General features: G+C 46.2%; 2 protein-coding genes across 8 annotated transcripts; both read left to right on the top strand.

Moving 5' to 3' along the window:
• Positions 1-271: 271 nt before the first annotated feature.
• Positions 272-6,516, top strand: LOC100834560 (probable serine/threonine protein kinase IRE). 7 transcript variants are annotated; one of them, XR_002965926.1, is made up of 17 exons: positions 272-447; positions 539-2,011; positions 2,098-2,220; positions 2,323-2,495; positions 2,656-2,896; positions 3,199-3,291; positions 3,360-3,500; positions 3,649-3,741; positions 3,920-4,124; positions 4,335-4,420; positions 4,822-4,910; positions 5,102-5,153; positions 5,233-5,289; positions 5,388-5,561; positions 5,672-5,752; positions 5,837-5,967; positions 6,071-6,516. XR_002965926.1 is itself a non-coding variant. In XM_014902014.2 (17 exons), the coding sequence occupies exons 1-16, from the start codon at positions 442-444 to the stop codon at positions 5,915-5,917; spliced, it is 3,168 nt and encodes a 1,055-aa protein (XP_014757500.1). In that variant the 5' UTR covers positions 272-441; the 3' UTR covers positions 5,918-5,958; positions 6,071-6,516. The 7 variants fall into 7 exon arrangements, 3 of the variants coding, with proteins under 3 accessions (XP_014757500.1, XP_014757499.1, XP_014757501.1); XR_001407478.2 differs by having other exon boundaries at positions 6,066-6,516; XM_014902014.2 differs by having other exon boundaries at positions 5,837-5,958.
• A 1,730-nt stretch (positions 6,517-8,246) lies between these two features.
• Positions 8,247-14,385, top strand: LOC100822370 (protein downstream neighbor of Son). Its single transcript, XM_003577186.4, has 15 exons — positions 8,247-8,399; positions 8,768-8,931; positions 9,416-9,477; positions 9,557-9,668; positions 9,789-9,871; positions 9,969-10,134; positions 10,209-10,402; positions 11,292-11,491; positions 11,590-11,685; positions 12,131-12,246; positions 12,756-12,857; positions 12,950-13,059; positions 13,147-13,234; positions 13,501-13,703; positions 13,795-14,385. Exons 2-15 carry the CDS (start codon positions 8,830-8,832, stop codon positions 14,012-14,014), a joined length of 1,854 nt encoding a protein of 617 aa, XP_003577234.1. The 5' UTR covers positions 8,247-8,399; positions 8,768-8,829; the 3' UTR covers positions 14,015-14,385.
• Positions 14,386-15,889: the final 1,504 nt, after the last annotated feature.

Below are 15,889 nucleotides of genomic sequence, written 5' to 3'. Positions count from 1 at the left end.
TGGAGGCGGGCCGCAGACGAGACGACGAGGAGAAGATGAAGAAGAAGGCGGCGGTTCTCGGCATTCGCAGAGCTAGGCAATAAATAACCCGGTCCCCCTGGTTAAACCGGCCCGGGCCCCGTCCGGTTCTCGCGCCGCAAGACCCGGTGAACCGCTCCCTGAAACGGGGACGAAGCCCACGTGGCATTCCGCGGGACCCACCCGGGCTCGAGAGCCACGTGTCACGTCAAGGGAGCTCGTATAGATTTTCCCCAAGGAATTCCTTCCGTGGCCTGGTTTCCCCAAAACACGAAACGAGAACGGAGGACGACGACGAGTTCGTTGGCCATTGCCTTGCGCTCCTAGTTTAATGCGGCCCATTGCGGGCGGCGACGACCGCGACGCCCCGATCGTGCGCGCGACGAGTGGAGGCCGTGTGGTGTTTGACCCGCGCCCCAGATCATGGAGGTAAATCAATTGATGATTCGATTGGGGTGTTTTGAGGTGCGGGCGAGGTGTTTGATGTAATGCGTGGCTTTGACGGGGCTGGTGCGTGCAGAAGGACAGCGGCGGCGGTGGAGGTAGGGGCGCGGGCGGGAGGGAGATGGACTCGCCGCGGTTCCGGGCGATCCTGCGGGTGACGAGCGGCGGGCGGAGGAAGCGCGCGCCGGAAGTCAAGAGCTTCTCGCACGAGCTCAACCCGTGCGGCGGCGGCGGGTCGGCGTACTTCCACCCGATGCGGCACATGACGCGCGGCGGGGTCGGCGGCGGTGGTCTCGGCGGTGGCGGCGGGTGCGGGCCCGGACCCGCGCCTGGGCCCCAGGAGTTCATCGGCGCCGTCAGGACCAAGTTCATCAAGCTCAAGGAGGAGGTGGACTGCGAGCTGGGCGTCTTCGCCGGCGACCTCGTCGGCCTCCTCGAGAGAACCGCCGCCGCTGCCGAGGACGCGGAGGCGGAGGCGGAGGAGGAGGATCGGGACAGCCAGGACTGGCGCGTCACGCTCGAGGACCTCCTGGTCGTCGCGCAGAAGTGCGCCGAGATGAGCCCCGAGGAGCTCTGGGTCAAGTGCGAGGGCATCGTGCAGGCGCTCGACGACCGCCGGCAGGAGCTCACCACGGGGTTGCTCAAGCAGGCGCACACCCGCGTCCTCTTCATCCTCACCCGCTGCACGCGCCTCCTCCAGTTCCGCAAGGAGTGCGCCGGCGGCGGCGGCGACGACAGGCAGCACGTGCTCGGGCTGCACCAGCTCAGCGACCTGGGGCTGTACCCGTTCCAGGCCGGCGACGGCGGGTCCACGGACCTGGGGCGCAGGAGCACGTCCAGCCTGACCGAGCTCAAGGAGCGGCTCATAAGGCGGAGGATGCTGGAGCACAAGCACCTTACCATCGACTTCCCCGGCAGGCACGGGCACTTCTCAGGATCAGAGCCCAGCGATTCTCCTAGCAGCGGCAAGATTTCGTCCTGGAAGAAGCTGCCATCGCCTGCTGAGAAGAACCGGTGTAAGAACCCGGAGGCGAATAAGGAGGACAAGGTCACCCCGACGAAGAAGAAGGCGATAACCAGGAACAAGATCGACGTGGATGAGATTGTTGAGAGGATTGACGCGGCTAGCATTCACCCGGACGGCCTGGCTTGTCTCGGGGACTCGGCCGTCAAGATCGAGATTTCGCCCGAGTATCCAGGAGCCCAGCAAATAATCGTCGATGGGAAGCCGAGGATGATATGCAGGATCTGCGATTTTGAGATCCCAATGTCATGCGCGGAAGGCCATTTCATAGCATGCACGCTAGCTGATCGCTGCGATTCCAAGGGCTTGAGTACCGACAAGCGGCTGCAGAGGGTTGCTGAGGTGCTTGAGAGGATCCTTGCTTGCTTTGAAGCAAAGAGCCCACATGATGGGGAATTTAATCATCCTGAGAACGCAAGAGTTAGCACGTCGAGTTTAACCGGAGAAGAATATGATGGATCCACGGATCATGATAATGATTTGTCTCACCTATTGACAATGCCGTCGGCAGAGTTGTTTTCAGAAGTAGTTACCTCTCCTGTTTCAAACTATTAGAATTCTTCTGATTTGGTCATAGTGGATTGTTGACATCGCATCGATGAAACTGGCAGGGAGCACTGACACCAGGATCAGGAAGCTTGTCACAGTCACCATTACTGACACCAAGAACAAGCCACGCAGAGTCACAACTGACTAAACACAAGGCGTTCGTGGAACTAGAGAATTTTCAGCAGGTTTAATTTTTTGGTCAAATCAATTTTGTTAGGTTCATCTGTTCTTTCAATAGACTATGCTTCTTTGATGTCCTAAAATTCTAGTGTACTACATTTTTGCAGGTTGAAAGTTTACTGACTATCTCTAGAGGCATTGAGAGCATAAAAAGTTCAGAATACAACTCACTGGAGGACTTGAGCTCTTACCTTGAAGACCTGAACGCTGTTATTGACACGAGAAAAGTGGATGCCCTTGTAGTGGAGACATTTGGAAGAAGGATAGCCAAGTTACTACAGTAAGTGGATTGCATGTTTTTCATATATCTTTGTGGCACTTAACAATGCTAGTCCATTTTTCATTAGCAGGAATATACTAACTGCTGCAGTTCTTTGGCTCTCATTGCACATACCTGAAAATATTGCCCTGACTGTCTTGTTAACATTGTGAGCTCGCAGGGAGAAATTTATGCAACTGTGTGGACAAATAGATGATATGAGCAACGATTCATTAGGTCCAATAGATGAAGATGGTCCTATGGAGAATAGTGTAAGCTCGAGAACAAGCCAGATGAATGGAAAATTTAAAGATCGTACCTCAATTGAGGACTTTGAAATTATAAAGCCAATCAGCCGTGGTGCCTTTGGACGCGTATTTCTTGCAAGGAAAAGGGTAACAGGAGACCTTTTTGCCATCAAGGTAACGAGCAAAGTACACCAGCCTCCATAACTTCATTCCTCAACAACGTCTTAGCTGCTTTATACTGCACACAAGAGATGTATAAAATGAAAGAATTTACATGGGCTTCTAGTTGTCCTTGATTTCAGAAATCAAAATCCAAGCTCCTTGTAGAGTCTGATTTATTTCTGTAGTTAGTTTGAACCAATGATGAGATTAAATGGATGACTTCCTCAAGACAATTAGAGAACACTTCCACGCAGTTAGAGAACTCTTGAAAAAACAAATTTAAAAACCACATGATGGTATCATCATTAATGCAGGTGCTCAAGAAAGCTGATATGATCCGCAAGAATGCAGTTGAAAGCATCTTGGCAGAGCGTGACATCTTAATATCTGTCCGTAACCCATTTGTGGTACGTAAGTCGAATCTTTAGCATAGTGTCATACTGAGCTTCACTTAACTTCCATCTGTAATGGACAGGTTCGATTTTTCTACTCCTTCACATGTAGGGAAAACCTTTATCTTGTTATGGAGTACTTGAATGGAGGAGACCTCTATTCCCTCTTGAGAGGCTTAGGTTGTTTAGATGAAGATATGGCACGGACATATATAGCAGAACTGGTAAGTTACATATACATTTTCTTTGTCCTGGATTGGCTGACAGTATTGAACAAACAAGTAAGCTAGAAAAAAAAAACATCTGTGATCCATCCTTAGCTTTTATTTTTATTTAAAATATTGAAGTATAGCCATTTCGTTTCACCTGTAGGTTCTTGCATTGGAGTATCTGCATTCTTTGAATGTGATTCACCGTGATTTGAAGCCCGACAACTTGTTAATTTCTCGTGATGGCCATATAAAGGTTAAATTTTGCTATTCGTTTTTGTTATAATATCTGTTGCCTTATATGTTTTGATTTTTTAATCAAAACTATTATTATATTATCTGAGTAAAAAAAAACTACAGATCTACTTTCTAGTCTTAAGTTATGTTGTTTTGCACTTGAATGATTTTGGACTTTCCCCCCCCTTTTCACGCAGTTGACTGATTTTGGGCTATCAAAGGTTGGTCTTATAAATAGCACAGATGATTTATCTGGTCCAGATGTCAGCAGTGTTCTAGTTGGTGACCATCAACCAACAGATGCAGAACAACGTGCACACAAGCGAGAGCAGAGGCAAAAGCAGACAGCTGTGGGCACTCCTGACTATTTGGCCCCTGAGATACTACTAGGGATGGCCCATGGTCTGTACTCTTCTTACGTGTTATGTTGAATTAAAAGTGTTGAGTCGATCGCTTCTACTCCCTCCAATCCATAATAAGTGTCTCAGATTTTGTACTAACTTAGTACAAAATTGTACTCCTACTAAGTTTGAGACACTCATTATGGATCGGAGGGAGTATTAACCTTTGAGGGAAACTGCAAGTCTCTTGATATTCTCTTTCTTTATGCAGGTCCAACAGCGGATTGGTGGTCAGTTGGTGTCATTCTCTTTGAGATTCTTGTAGGAATTCCCCCATTCAATGCTGAGCATCCACAGGTAGTATTACATAGGGTTTTATCATGTCTAGTTTAGTGATCATAATAACATATCTTTTGCCTGTTGGCACCACACAGATTGTATAATCAAAAAAATATATGCAATACTTTGTTCAGAACAGTTATGGAACTACATAATGATGATTAGTTAATTAATTTAGTGAAAAGACGAAGACTATTCGAAGTGACTTGCTATTTATTCACTCCTGTGCCCCAAGGCAAATGTAAAAATACAATGGTCAGATCATCAACAATATTTGTTGCTTACAGATAATATTTCTGATGGACCTCCATGTTTCTGAATGTTTTTTCAGCATCTATACTAACAATATTTTTTTTATGGACCTCCATGTTTCTGAATGTTTTTTCAGCAGCTATACTAACAATATTGATTGCTTGCAGATAATATTTGACAATATAATGAATCGGGAAATACCTTGGCCACAAGTACCAGATGAATTGAGTTTCGAAGCATACGACTTGATTGACAAGTAAGTCATAAAAATATTTCAGTTCAAAAATTCATAAATATATTGTTTCGGGGACTCTTTTACTGTCTATTGATTGTAGTTGTGTGCTTTTCGTTCAACAATACTTCCTGTCTGATCTAAGTTTTATGTGCCCAGTAGAATAGATCCCCATGCTACAAATATTATTTCAACTCACTTTGTTTTCATTCTAGGTTGCTAATTGAGAACCCGGTACAAAGATTAGGTGCGACTGGTGCTGGAGAGGTACCCTTTTCCTTATTTCTCTTTTGGGAATTTCACCTTTTGCATACACGACACTAACTGAAATATGCTATTAGAGCAGGTAAAGGCCCATCCGTTCTTTAAAGGCATCAACTGGAATATGATTGCTAGACAACAGGTTAGCAGTTAAGTTAGTGCAGAGTCCTGAAAGTCAAGTAACTAAAGCAGCTAAAAGGGTGTCTCCAAAAAGTCTCGTAACCATTTTATTTTTTGTAGGCTGCGTTTATTCCTTGCACAGACGATGAATGTGATACGAGTTATTTTGCCTGCCGTCATGCATGGGGCGCTGCTGATGATCAAGTCAATGCAGCCCACAACGAGTACGATGACAGAAGTGAGACTAGTAGCATGAGTTGTGGCAGCAGTCAGCATAGTTGTGATTACGAAGATGTATACCAGATAAAATCCCTCTTAATTGCCCCTTTTAAATTAAACTAGTCCAAGCCATTTTATAGAATAAGTCAGCTCATGTGTTCATTTTTCTACTCAAATTGTTAAAGGGCGACGAATGTGGTAGCATGGAAGAGTTTGGAGCTCCGCCATTGTCAGTGAAGTACTCTTTCAGCAACTTCTCATTCAAGGTAACCAACGAGTCCTATCCAAATTTCTCAGTGTCTTTGAATCTTGTCCTCAGTAAGCTAATGTTTCTCTTTTTATGCAACCAGAACATTTCTCAGCTAGCGTCAATGAACTACGATCTGATAACGAAGCACAACGAGGATCCTTTACAGTCTTCGAAATCTTGAGACCGCCACGCCAGATCAATTCCCTCGACAGGATAGCTCAGGTCTCAGCGGTAGGCCGACATCATATTATTTTCATTGATCTGGTGTGCACAAGTTCGAGTGCGCATCGAAGCAAAACTGATAACACTCTCTCTGGTTCTGTTCGCTGTGCAGGAAAGCGGGACCTGCTCGGCTACGCTTGGACCGTTGGTAGTAACAAGCGGTGTGATGCCAAGTGCAGCATAGGAAGTGAACCTGTGTGTTTCCTCTGGAACTAGATGATCGAACAGCAGCTGAGCAAATAGAAGCTCGCTTTTGTACAGGGATCGAAGCACTTGACCTGCAGTTTCCTTACAGAAGGGATGAGAAGCTAGCAGGGTTGCAGTGTCATTTAGGCTAAGCGAAACGTCGTCTCTCTCGCTGTCGCTGGTTGTATTTAGGAGCAATTCGCCAAAGAGTTGTGCATCTTATAGTTGTTGGTTTAGACAATATACCTTCTGAAATAGGCAGAGCTGTAAATTCGCCTCAGAAACAGAATCGCTGCGAAACCATGGCAGACTAGATTGTTTCTGTACTATACAGAATTCAAACCAATTTGCAAGCATTTTTGTTTTGTTTTTTGCTGCAGTGAAGTGGACGCTCTTCTTCGGTTCACGCTTCCTGGACACGGGTAAATCGACCGAACTGGTGTCGCAGCTCGTGGCATATGTGCGAAAATTCTGTGTAGATTTGGTCAGGCTTGTAGATTGCAGCACTGGCCAGATCCTGTTATTGGTTGCTTCAGGGCATGCAAAGTATCCTTATCAGAGGAATATTAGTCTAAGCAGGATGTGGATGGAGTCCCCGAGCATCCACCCTCCAGTCTCCCAGATAGAATTCCCACGGCATCTCATTCTCGGCTTAATTACTTGCAGTCATATATCTCCACAGTCCAGATGCGTGCGGGCTCTGAACTCGACAGGGAGTAGACAGCTGATTAACGTCAGTTGAGCAAAACACAAGCAAAGCAGGCAGGCACCTGATGATCGATGCTTGCTCCCAAAATTAATTAAAATCACGCAGCTTAATGTACCTCACTTTGAGATGGTGAATTCAGCTGGAGAGGTAGTAATGCAGGCAAAATGCTGCTTGATCAACAAAGCTATTTAATGCAGTAACTACAGAACCTATAGCTACCTACTGATCCAGCATGGATGCAAGATCGGTGGAGCCGGGCGGAGGCCATCTCCTCCGGCGGCCGCGCTGCGGTCCTCGCCGCGGCCGCTGGACGTCGATGAGGGACCCGCCGCCACGTCATCCGCGAACCGCACCTTCTTCTTCTTCTTCTTCCCCGACGTCGTCAGGGCCCGCTTGTGCCGCCGCCGCCGCCGCTCCTCTGTTCGAACAAGGCACGCAGATTTAACCATCATCCAGTCAATTTCATATATAAGCATCGTCAGTAACGTTAAAAGCTGCGTGCGTGTCTCACTCACCGATGATGTTGCGCTTGAGGTCGGCGAGAAGGCGGCGGTGGAGGTGGTACGAGGCGAGGATGACGCCGGTAGACAGCACGGCCGCCGCCGCCATCGCCACCAGCCCCAGGCAACAACCGCCGCCGCTGCCATTGCTCTGTTCCACCATCATGAATGGACGGTCAGTTATGTTGAAAGCTATAGCTGGGGCGTGGAAGGAGATGGATGCAGAGATGGGGTGGGGAGGTTGCTTTGCCGTGGCCCGAAGGAGGTCCAGGGAAGAAGAAGACGAAGAAGAAGGGGCTAGAGTAGACCAAGAGAGGCACCACAGCGCGGGAAATACGTAGCGTGAATTCGCTAGTTTTTCAGTTGTTGTATACTCCTATAACCGGTTCGTGTGTACATAGCGTGGTGGATTGGCTAGCTGGTTACTCCGACAGGAGCCTTTGCCGTTCTTTTACACTCTCTACTAGATTTTCTCTTTTCTTTTTTTTTTAGAATGGAACCATGATTCCAAGTGTTTGGTTCTTGAAGCAAAACTAGAGCCGTTCCGCTACATTCCACGCTCCTCTGTGGTAATACATCTCTTAAGCAATATGAAGCATATTCTTTTAGGGGAACAATATCAAGCTTTTTTTTTTTGAGAAACAATATCAAGCATCTAGACATACAGATCTGGCCCAGTTCGAAATAAAACAGCTGGATCCCTTACCGGACCGAAGGCCCATGCTCGTTCCCTTTTTTGGATCTGACGCCTGAACGAACGAACACGACGAGCCCAGGTTTCCGTTGCCCATCTTCACCAAACTAAGGATGCGTTTGCTTCGCTGGATAGGGGTGGATGGGACAGGAATATCCATATTTTGCCTGGATGGCTCTCATTTGGTTGGGTGGATAAGATGGAGCATGCTGGCTGGCCATATCCGAAAATTTTGACCTCCTGAAACGTTTTTCCCTCCTCTTTTCCTTCTATCTCACCTCCGTCTCTCCCGATTCATCTCCACTCTCCCTGGCGGCGGCTGCAGCGGATCTCGTCGGCGCTCAAAACCCAGGTATTCTCCCTCTCCCTCTTGCTCTCTCCCTTCCCGCCGCCTTCTGCCCACCGAGGGCGGGGCGGGGCGGGGCTGGGGAGGGGGGTGGGGAGGTGGGGCGTTGGGGAGAGATGCCACGCTGGGATTATGCGGCGAGGATGCTGCCGTCGCCCATCCACTCCCCTCCTCATCTTTCCCCCACGCGATTTGATCCGACCGCTGAGTTGTTCTTTTTTTTTTGTGAGTGGGGGTTGTACCTCCGCGGGTTCACCCGTCAGATCCACCCCCAAAAAAATGCAGCCTTTTGTGATGTAGATTTTTGTTCTAGTGCGTTGTTGGAAGCAAGCAATCATGAACCCTTACTTTTCTGTCCCTCTTCGGGTTTGCAGGCTGAGGGAGAGAAAGGGGCAAGGGGGTTGAGGATGCGGAGGTAGAGGGTTTGTTTGGTACAATGGCGCAAGTTGCTGTCGAATCTGCGGTGAGCGGTGGCGCGTTGATTGGGAGGCCGGCGGAGGTCCGGATGATGAAGCGGAAGACCCCCTCCGAACTGCGGGTAATGCCTCTATCTGTTCCCCTGGATCTGTAGCTCCAATCAATGCTTGCTTATACTATGTTTGTTGCAAATGCTAGATTCATGGAAATGCTATGTGAAATGTGTGTGCTACCATGTGTTTTGACCTGGAAGGTTGTATAGATGATGCTAGCGAACAAGCTTTATTACACAGCACTTGACTAGTCCAAAGAAACCCTTGATGCACGACCACGTTGTAACCCACTTAGTGACATTTGTTTCGTTTGGTTTTGGTTATGTATAGTTAAGCGTGCAGAAAATCAACCACATTTTCTGTATGCCACTTCACATGCGTTCTGGAGAACCATGCTACATTATGGTTATAGGCATGTCCTTATGTAATCATGTTTCCCTTCCATGTTTTATCTCCACACTACGTAGGCACATCCTGTTGTAACTTGCAAGGATCATATGTTATATGCTTGCGGATGAACACTAAAAGCGTTCTGATGATTAATTCTTGCAGGGAGAGCAGTTGAAACGACGCACTTCTGAAAAGATAGCCAATGATCAATTCCATTCTGATAGGTAAGTCTGATGTAATTCAATTTGGTGGTGTTCCTCTTGTGCTTTGATGACAAATTTGATATCTATCCTGCTGGTGTAGGTCAACCAATGGGCTTCGGAATACGGAACAGCAAAAAATATCCAAATACACTCGTGTTACAGAGGTATTCCAAGTCAAGAAATCCAGAAACGTTGGAAAGGAAAATTGCAAGGTTAGACATTTGAGACGCTAGTCATTTTGATGCACTGAATGATGGTCATTGCCCTGCAAGTCTTTTACAGCATCGTGCTGGAGTTATAATTTTGTTATAAATGTAACATCTTGGAAGCAGGATGTTTTACTGAATAACGAGAAGGCTCCCAGATCAGCTGATGCTGAAGCGACTTCACCTTTTGTACCATCTTCAGTCCGAAGGTAATCATTTGACTAGAGGAGGTGCATCATGTTTTATATCTCATTTATTTTAAAAAACGGTTCATGCTCTTATGTGGATTGTTTTGTCATAATTCAGTGATCACGGTAACTCTGCTAAGTTGGACTCTTCTGTTCCATCACTCTCCGAGGCAGAAAAACCAGGTTTTAGGAAAGCTGAGAAATGCAGTGAAAATGCTCTTCGGAGTGTATCTGAGCTTCATGTTGGTGATGAGAAGCAGGCTGGCTCAAACAAATTTGATATGGTAAGGAGCATATATCATAGTGCACTACAGTATACTTTATGGCATCCACTAATCTTTATAGTGCCTTGTGATAGGAAAAAGTGATGAAAGGTTTTGGAGCCCGTGATGCTTCAGGAGCTTCGTATGTCCCTAATGTACAAGGCAGTGATGTTCCTTTGAAGTCTTCAGAGGCATGCCCTTCCAAGATCACAATTCCAGGGAAAAGGGCTCCTCTGGATCTCACTTTGAAGACTACTCTGCAGTTTGTTTCATCATCTTCTGTGAAGTGGTGGGTGTGCATTAGTTTCTCCTGCATTTCTTTCTCGTGTTCTAAAATTATTTAGTTAGAAAGTGCATTCTTTCCTGATGAACCTCATGTTCCTCTTTGTTGAACCACTGCATATCTTAAATTAGCACTCTGAAAATTATATATGCAAAAGTTATATTGGCAACTGTCTTAGGATGATTTATTGTACCTGCAAATGCTTACATATGTGGTATTTTTTATTTTTCTGCATGTCAAACACAAACACATAAATAAGTACATAGCACGCTTAAAGCTTAGGTCAGGAGCATGTGTAGTAACAACTTCTCCAGCCTCCCTCATCGAAATACCCTTACAACTCACACAAATTACAACCATTTTGGCTCCGCTTATATATTCCCATCCCAGGAAGCCCTGTCTTCTCCCACCCCTATCGGCATTCTCCCCTAACCAGACCCCTGCACGAGAACAAGAGAGCGGCTAGGGTTTGCGAGGTGCACCATGGCCCCCGTCTGCTCCTCTGCCTTCTCCTGGTTCCTGGCACCTGCTCCTGTGACCCTGGCGCTGCGCCTAGTCTTGTGACCCCCTGCTGCCAACGACGGGTGCTGACATGACGAGCCTCTGCAGTAGAGAGAACATCCCCTACCTCAACCTCAGTCTCATCCCGCGACCTCACAGGATGCTTAACTGTAAGTGCAAATGTTTACGCACATTTCAATATTTTTTGGTGTCCAGTGCTTCAAGTGATATTAGTATAGTACTACATTCCCCAACATACCAACATATATGGTCACTAGGGAAAGGAAAATCAAAAGTAGCTACAAACTGAATTGTATTGTCTTTGTTATGTTTTTTTGCCTGTTAAAGGCCCAAATTATTAAATACCCCTGCTAATAACTTCTGCATGTAACAGGTGTCACAATTTATGTATGGGCAGTATTGCTGGACACATTGCTCAGAATTATCATGATGTGTCTCGACATTCACGGTCTACAATGCCAAAAAGGAACAAGGAATTCTTGTTCTCGAGGGCACTGCAATCATGGGTATATCCACAATCCCTGTTACCTGCTTCCTTCGTATCTGCTATGCTCTCATCAACTGCACGAGGAGGTAATCACTGACCTGAATTATTCTTGTATCATAAAATAAATTATCGTTGTAATTTATGTGGATGAAACTCATTACTTTCCCCCCATTCTGGCATGTAGAGAACGAGTTCCTTAACAAAAGGTATCAGGACTGGGAAGATTCATTTAAGAATCTTTACTTCATGCTCCGGAAGAATCTCTTGAATATCTTTTATGGTATGTTCTTGCTCCTCTGACCTCAATGATTCATAAAACTTGATAAGCCATATATATATATATATATATATATATATATGGGATATATAACTTTCTTATTTTCCATAATGTCCTCATTTGTACATGCACACACAATGGTGTTTGTTCGTTTTGTTTTAAAAGTGCAATAGCTCATGAAAGTTGATGTGAAATATCATTTATCTATGTAAACAGTAAACAGTTCCATGTCGAGGGGAGAATGCATTTCCAGCAGTATAGAATATGAATACATGTCTATGCTTTGACAATGAGAGTTTTGAATATCTGCTCCCTTTTGCTCAGACCACCTTCATTTTTAGTTTCATTTCGTATGCCTTGGCAATGGCAGTGTTGAGTTTTAAGATTCTATTGGACTGTTACTCTATGGCTATATTCTCCTCTGTACTGACCATCACTTTTGTTCTAGTTTATACGGCACAATTTGTTGCCCTATTCATTCGTGGAAACTGTTTGGAGAAGCAGTCCTGTAGTGCCTACTTATCACAATCTACACGTGGCATTCGGTCACTGCTACGAAAAAATGTGAGTTTTATATTCTGTTTCTTTCCTATTTGGTATCATTTCTACATTTTAGAAAGTACCTATCTGCCTACAAATTACTATGACATACTCCCTCCGTTCCATAATTCTTGTCGAAATATTACATGTATCTAGACGCTTTTTAGGAATAGATACATCCATATTTGGGAAAATTTGAGACAAGAATTATGGAACGGAGGGAGTATTTCTCTTTCTGACCAACCATTATGTTATTGTGTTCATGCTTGCAATTTGCAAATGATACTCTTATGAAGTAGATCAACTTATTCGGTACCATCGCTTTCCAGTTTCTTCTTCGTCCTTTTTTTTATTCTGAAAATTTATGATGTTGTAATAGATCTCATGTGAATCCTGCTATGTTGGTTCCTCCCTCACTAAGACATCAGAATGCATGAGATAATCCAAGCTGAGTTATTTGTGAGATTGGTATTGGCTTAGCATTCTGTTTATCGGGACCATGATTGTGTGACCATATGACTGCATTGTTGCAGGGTGTTCGCTTTTCTATGCCTCTCTGCAATGCTGAAATGGAGCAGACTACTGACGATGACCTGATTGAACTTTCGGAAATCCAAAAACTCAATCTAAGCCAGGTTATTACACTTGCTTCATCAACCTATCCCTTCTCTTCTTTATTCAGGCTCCAGGTACTGACTGGCTGGGAATTTCTATGCTGAATTTGCAGACACTTCATATAGATGCTTTGTCTGAGGTCGACAACACCACACAGTCGCTCCTTTCATTTACTGGCAATAAGAGTGTTCATGGCTTATATGATGTGTTGTTGAACTACAAGTAGGGTGCTTAACCTAAAGTAATTGCTTTGTTCCTTATAATCCCCCAGAACTTCCTCTTACATAGTCTAATTTTGTGATTTTGCAGGTCCTTGTTGAATTCGTTATCTGCCACAGATGTCCCAGCGTTATATTCACCAGTGCCATTTCAAAATGGCTGCCTCCATATTCCAGAGGTCATTTCATTTCTGTAGACTCTCTTTTTCACTATGCTATCTTAGGTGACCAGATGGTTTGCGTACTCATATTGACATCCAATTATCATTAACCGTGTGTTGTCACTATTTGACAACTTTTAGTCTAAGTTGTAAAACATCTACTCAAATCTGAACCTGCTACATCATGTCATTTTGTTTGAGCAATTGTGAAGTTACATGGGCTACTTCCGAATATCCAACTGCCTGGTTCGAAAAACTGACCTCCTGAATACATGCTTTTGCAGGTCATATGCAGGGAGATGCGGAAAGCAGATGCTGGCCTGGCCTTCTCCAGTGTGTCTGGTGCAGAAGAACCTGGATCAGCGTTTGCTCCTGCAGCGGCCAACATCTGCTACAGCTTGGAAATTAAGGACGCGGCCCTTCCACCGTGGGTCGTATCTGGAGTCTGCGCCGCAATGAGTACAGATGCGGATCGCTTTGACCTGACGTAAGGACAAACTGTTCACTTCCCGTGAACACGCCTGTTCAAATCCTTCCTGCATGCCGCTAAACGCAAGAGATCTCCTTATTTCTTGCAGAATCGCGACGGAGCCCTCGTCCATGGGCCTAAACACCGCCCTTGCCTCCATAGGCGGAAACACTGAATCGAAGACGCCTTTGGAGTCGTCCCCTACCGAAGAAAGTGGCTGCGAGTCTCTGGGCATCCCTGACACCGTCCTGGTCCCCTCGCTGCGCTCCGCATCTCTGCGGCGCCTCGGGTACAGCGATGGCGCTTACGTGGCTCATACCACCGTCTGAGCTCCTTGGCGATGTCAAGCCAGACACACTGGAGGAGCGACATCAAGCCGGTCTTTTGTCGTTTTGGGAGTAGGAGAGAATGCTTCATGGGATGGCAGCAGCTTGTTCCCAAATTCCCCAATGATGCATACAAGCCATATAAAAGAAGAGCATCAAATCAGGTTTGTTGGTATCCCACGCCTCCACATCCGTTTTAGGTGGAATCTGTCTGTTTACATGTGGAGCATTTTGTAACTTTTACCATCTGGGTGGATTGTAAGTCGGAAGGATTTGTCGTTGCAAGCAAACTCTTGACTGTTAATTTGAATTCAGCTGTTCTGGTTCCGGAGAAAAGGGCGATTTGATTAGCAGGAGATGGCTGTTAAAGAATTTATCTGTCTCCCCTTACTTGGGCTTTATCTATGTGCATGTGATATGTACCGTTGTGAGATCACTCGAGGGCAGAGTTCATGGTGTCGTTTTGTTGGTTTCTTTTCTTCCATTTTTTGGCGGTTGTGCTGGTGCTTTGCTTTGACCGCGGCCAGAAGAGAGCCCTGATTAGAGAAAGGCATCTTCTTTTCTCGTAAGTTCCGGTCTTCGCTTGGCCATGATCATTGATCAGCCAAGAGCAGAGCGAAAAGCAGATTGGGAGGAACTGATAAATACAATTAACAGCTCCTCTGGTGTCGTTTAGCCGCATCAGTTTTGGAGGGAAAGAAACATTCTTTTTTCCCCTTCCTCTGTCTCTGCTTCTCTCTGCTCTGCTTTTGGTTGATCCAAGAGTGATTTCTCTGTTTGTGGCATGTTCCTTCTCCTCACACGACGAACCACGCAACAGAGGAGGAGGGGAACCAGGCGGTCTTCTTTGCAGCCTGCTGCTGCTGCCTGCGGCAACAGCAAAGCAAAGCTGCCTTTTTCCCTAGATTAGCCAGAGGTTCTTTTCTTCTTTTTTGGCGAGAATACTGATTATTACTCTACTCAAGACTCAAGAGCAGAACAAAAATGAATTAGGGGAATGGATTATGGATGAATACGATTACTGCTCTCGTCTGTTGTCGTATAGCCGGCATTGGGTTTGGCGGGAAAGAAACGAATTTTTTTTTTCTTCCCCTTCCTCCCGTCTCTGCCTATCTCTCTGCTGTGCTTTTGCCTGATCCAAGATTGATCCCCTCTAAAGTGGCAATGTTGTCAGTATCACGACGAATCATGCAAGAAGCAGTCTCTGTTCCATGACCAGCAACAAGGATTCCAAATCCCCACTCCCGAAGGCGACCCCGACGCCGGCCCCGCGGCCGCGTCCCCCGGTGACATGGCCGCAACTGACGCGCTCCAACTACACCATCTGGACCATGAAGATGCGTGTGGCGATGCAGTCCGCGCATATATGGGAGGCGACGCAGCGGCTCGATGTTGACTACGACATGGACAGAGAAGCTCTGCTCGCCATCTACTCCGTTGTGCCCGACTCCTTCATGACGTCCCTCGCTGGCCTCGACACTGCAAAGGCTGCCTGGGATTCCATCAAGATATCGTTCGTTGGGCACGACCGGGTCCGAGAAGCAAGCCTCCAGTCCCTGCGGAAGGACTTCGAGAAGCTCCAGATGGGAGATGCAGAATCGGTGGATGATTTTGCAGGCCGCATCACAGCCATGGTTGCAGGTATACGCTCGCTCGGTGACACTTTCTGAGCTAAGAATAGTGCAAAAATTCTTGCAAGCTGCACCAGCACGTTATATGCAGATAGTTACATCAATTGAGCACTGTGTGCCTCTTGCAACTTTAACTGTGGAAGATCTAGTTGGGCACTATAAGGCGTATGATGACAGGGTTAAGATGAGGTTTGGTGATCCTAATCAAGGGGATCACTTGATGCTTTCCCGCTCACAATGGGAGAGC

The sequence above is a fragment of the Brachypodium distachyon genome, chromosome 4 (genome assembly GCF_000005505.3).
Source record: "Brachypodium distachyon strain Bd21 chromosome 4, Brachypodium_distachyon_v3.0, whole genome shotgun sequence".
Taxonomy (NCBI): Eukaryota; Viridiplantae; Streptophyta; class Magnoliopsida; order Poales; family Poaceae; genus Brachypodium; species Brachypodium distachyon.
This window is presented reverse-complemented; position numbering and strand designations above follow the sequence as displayed.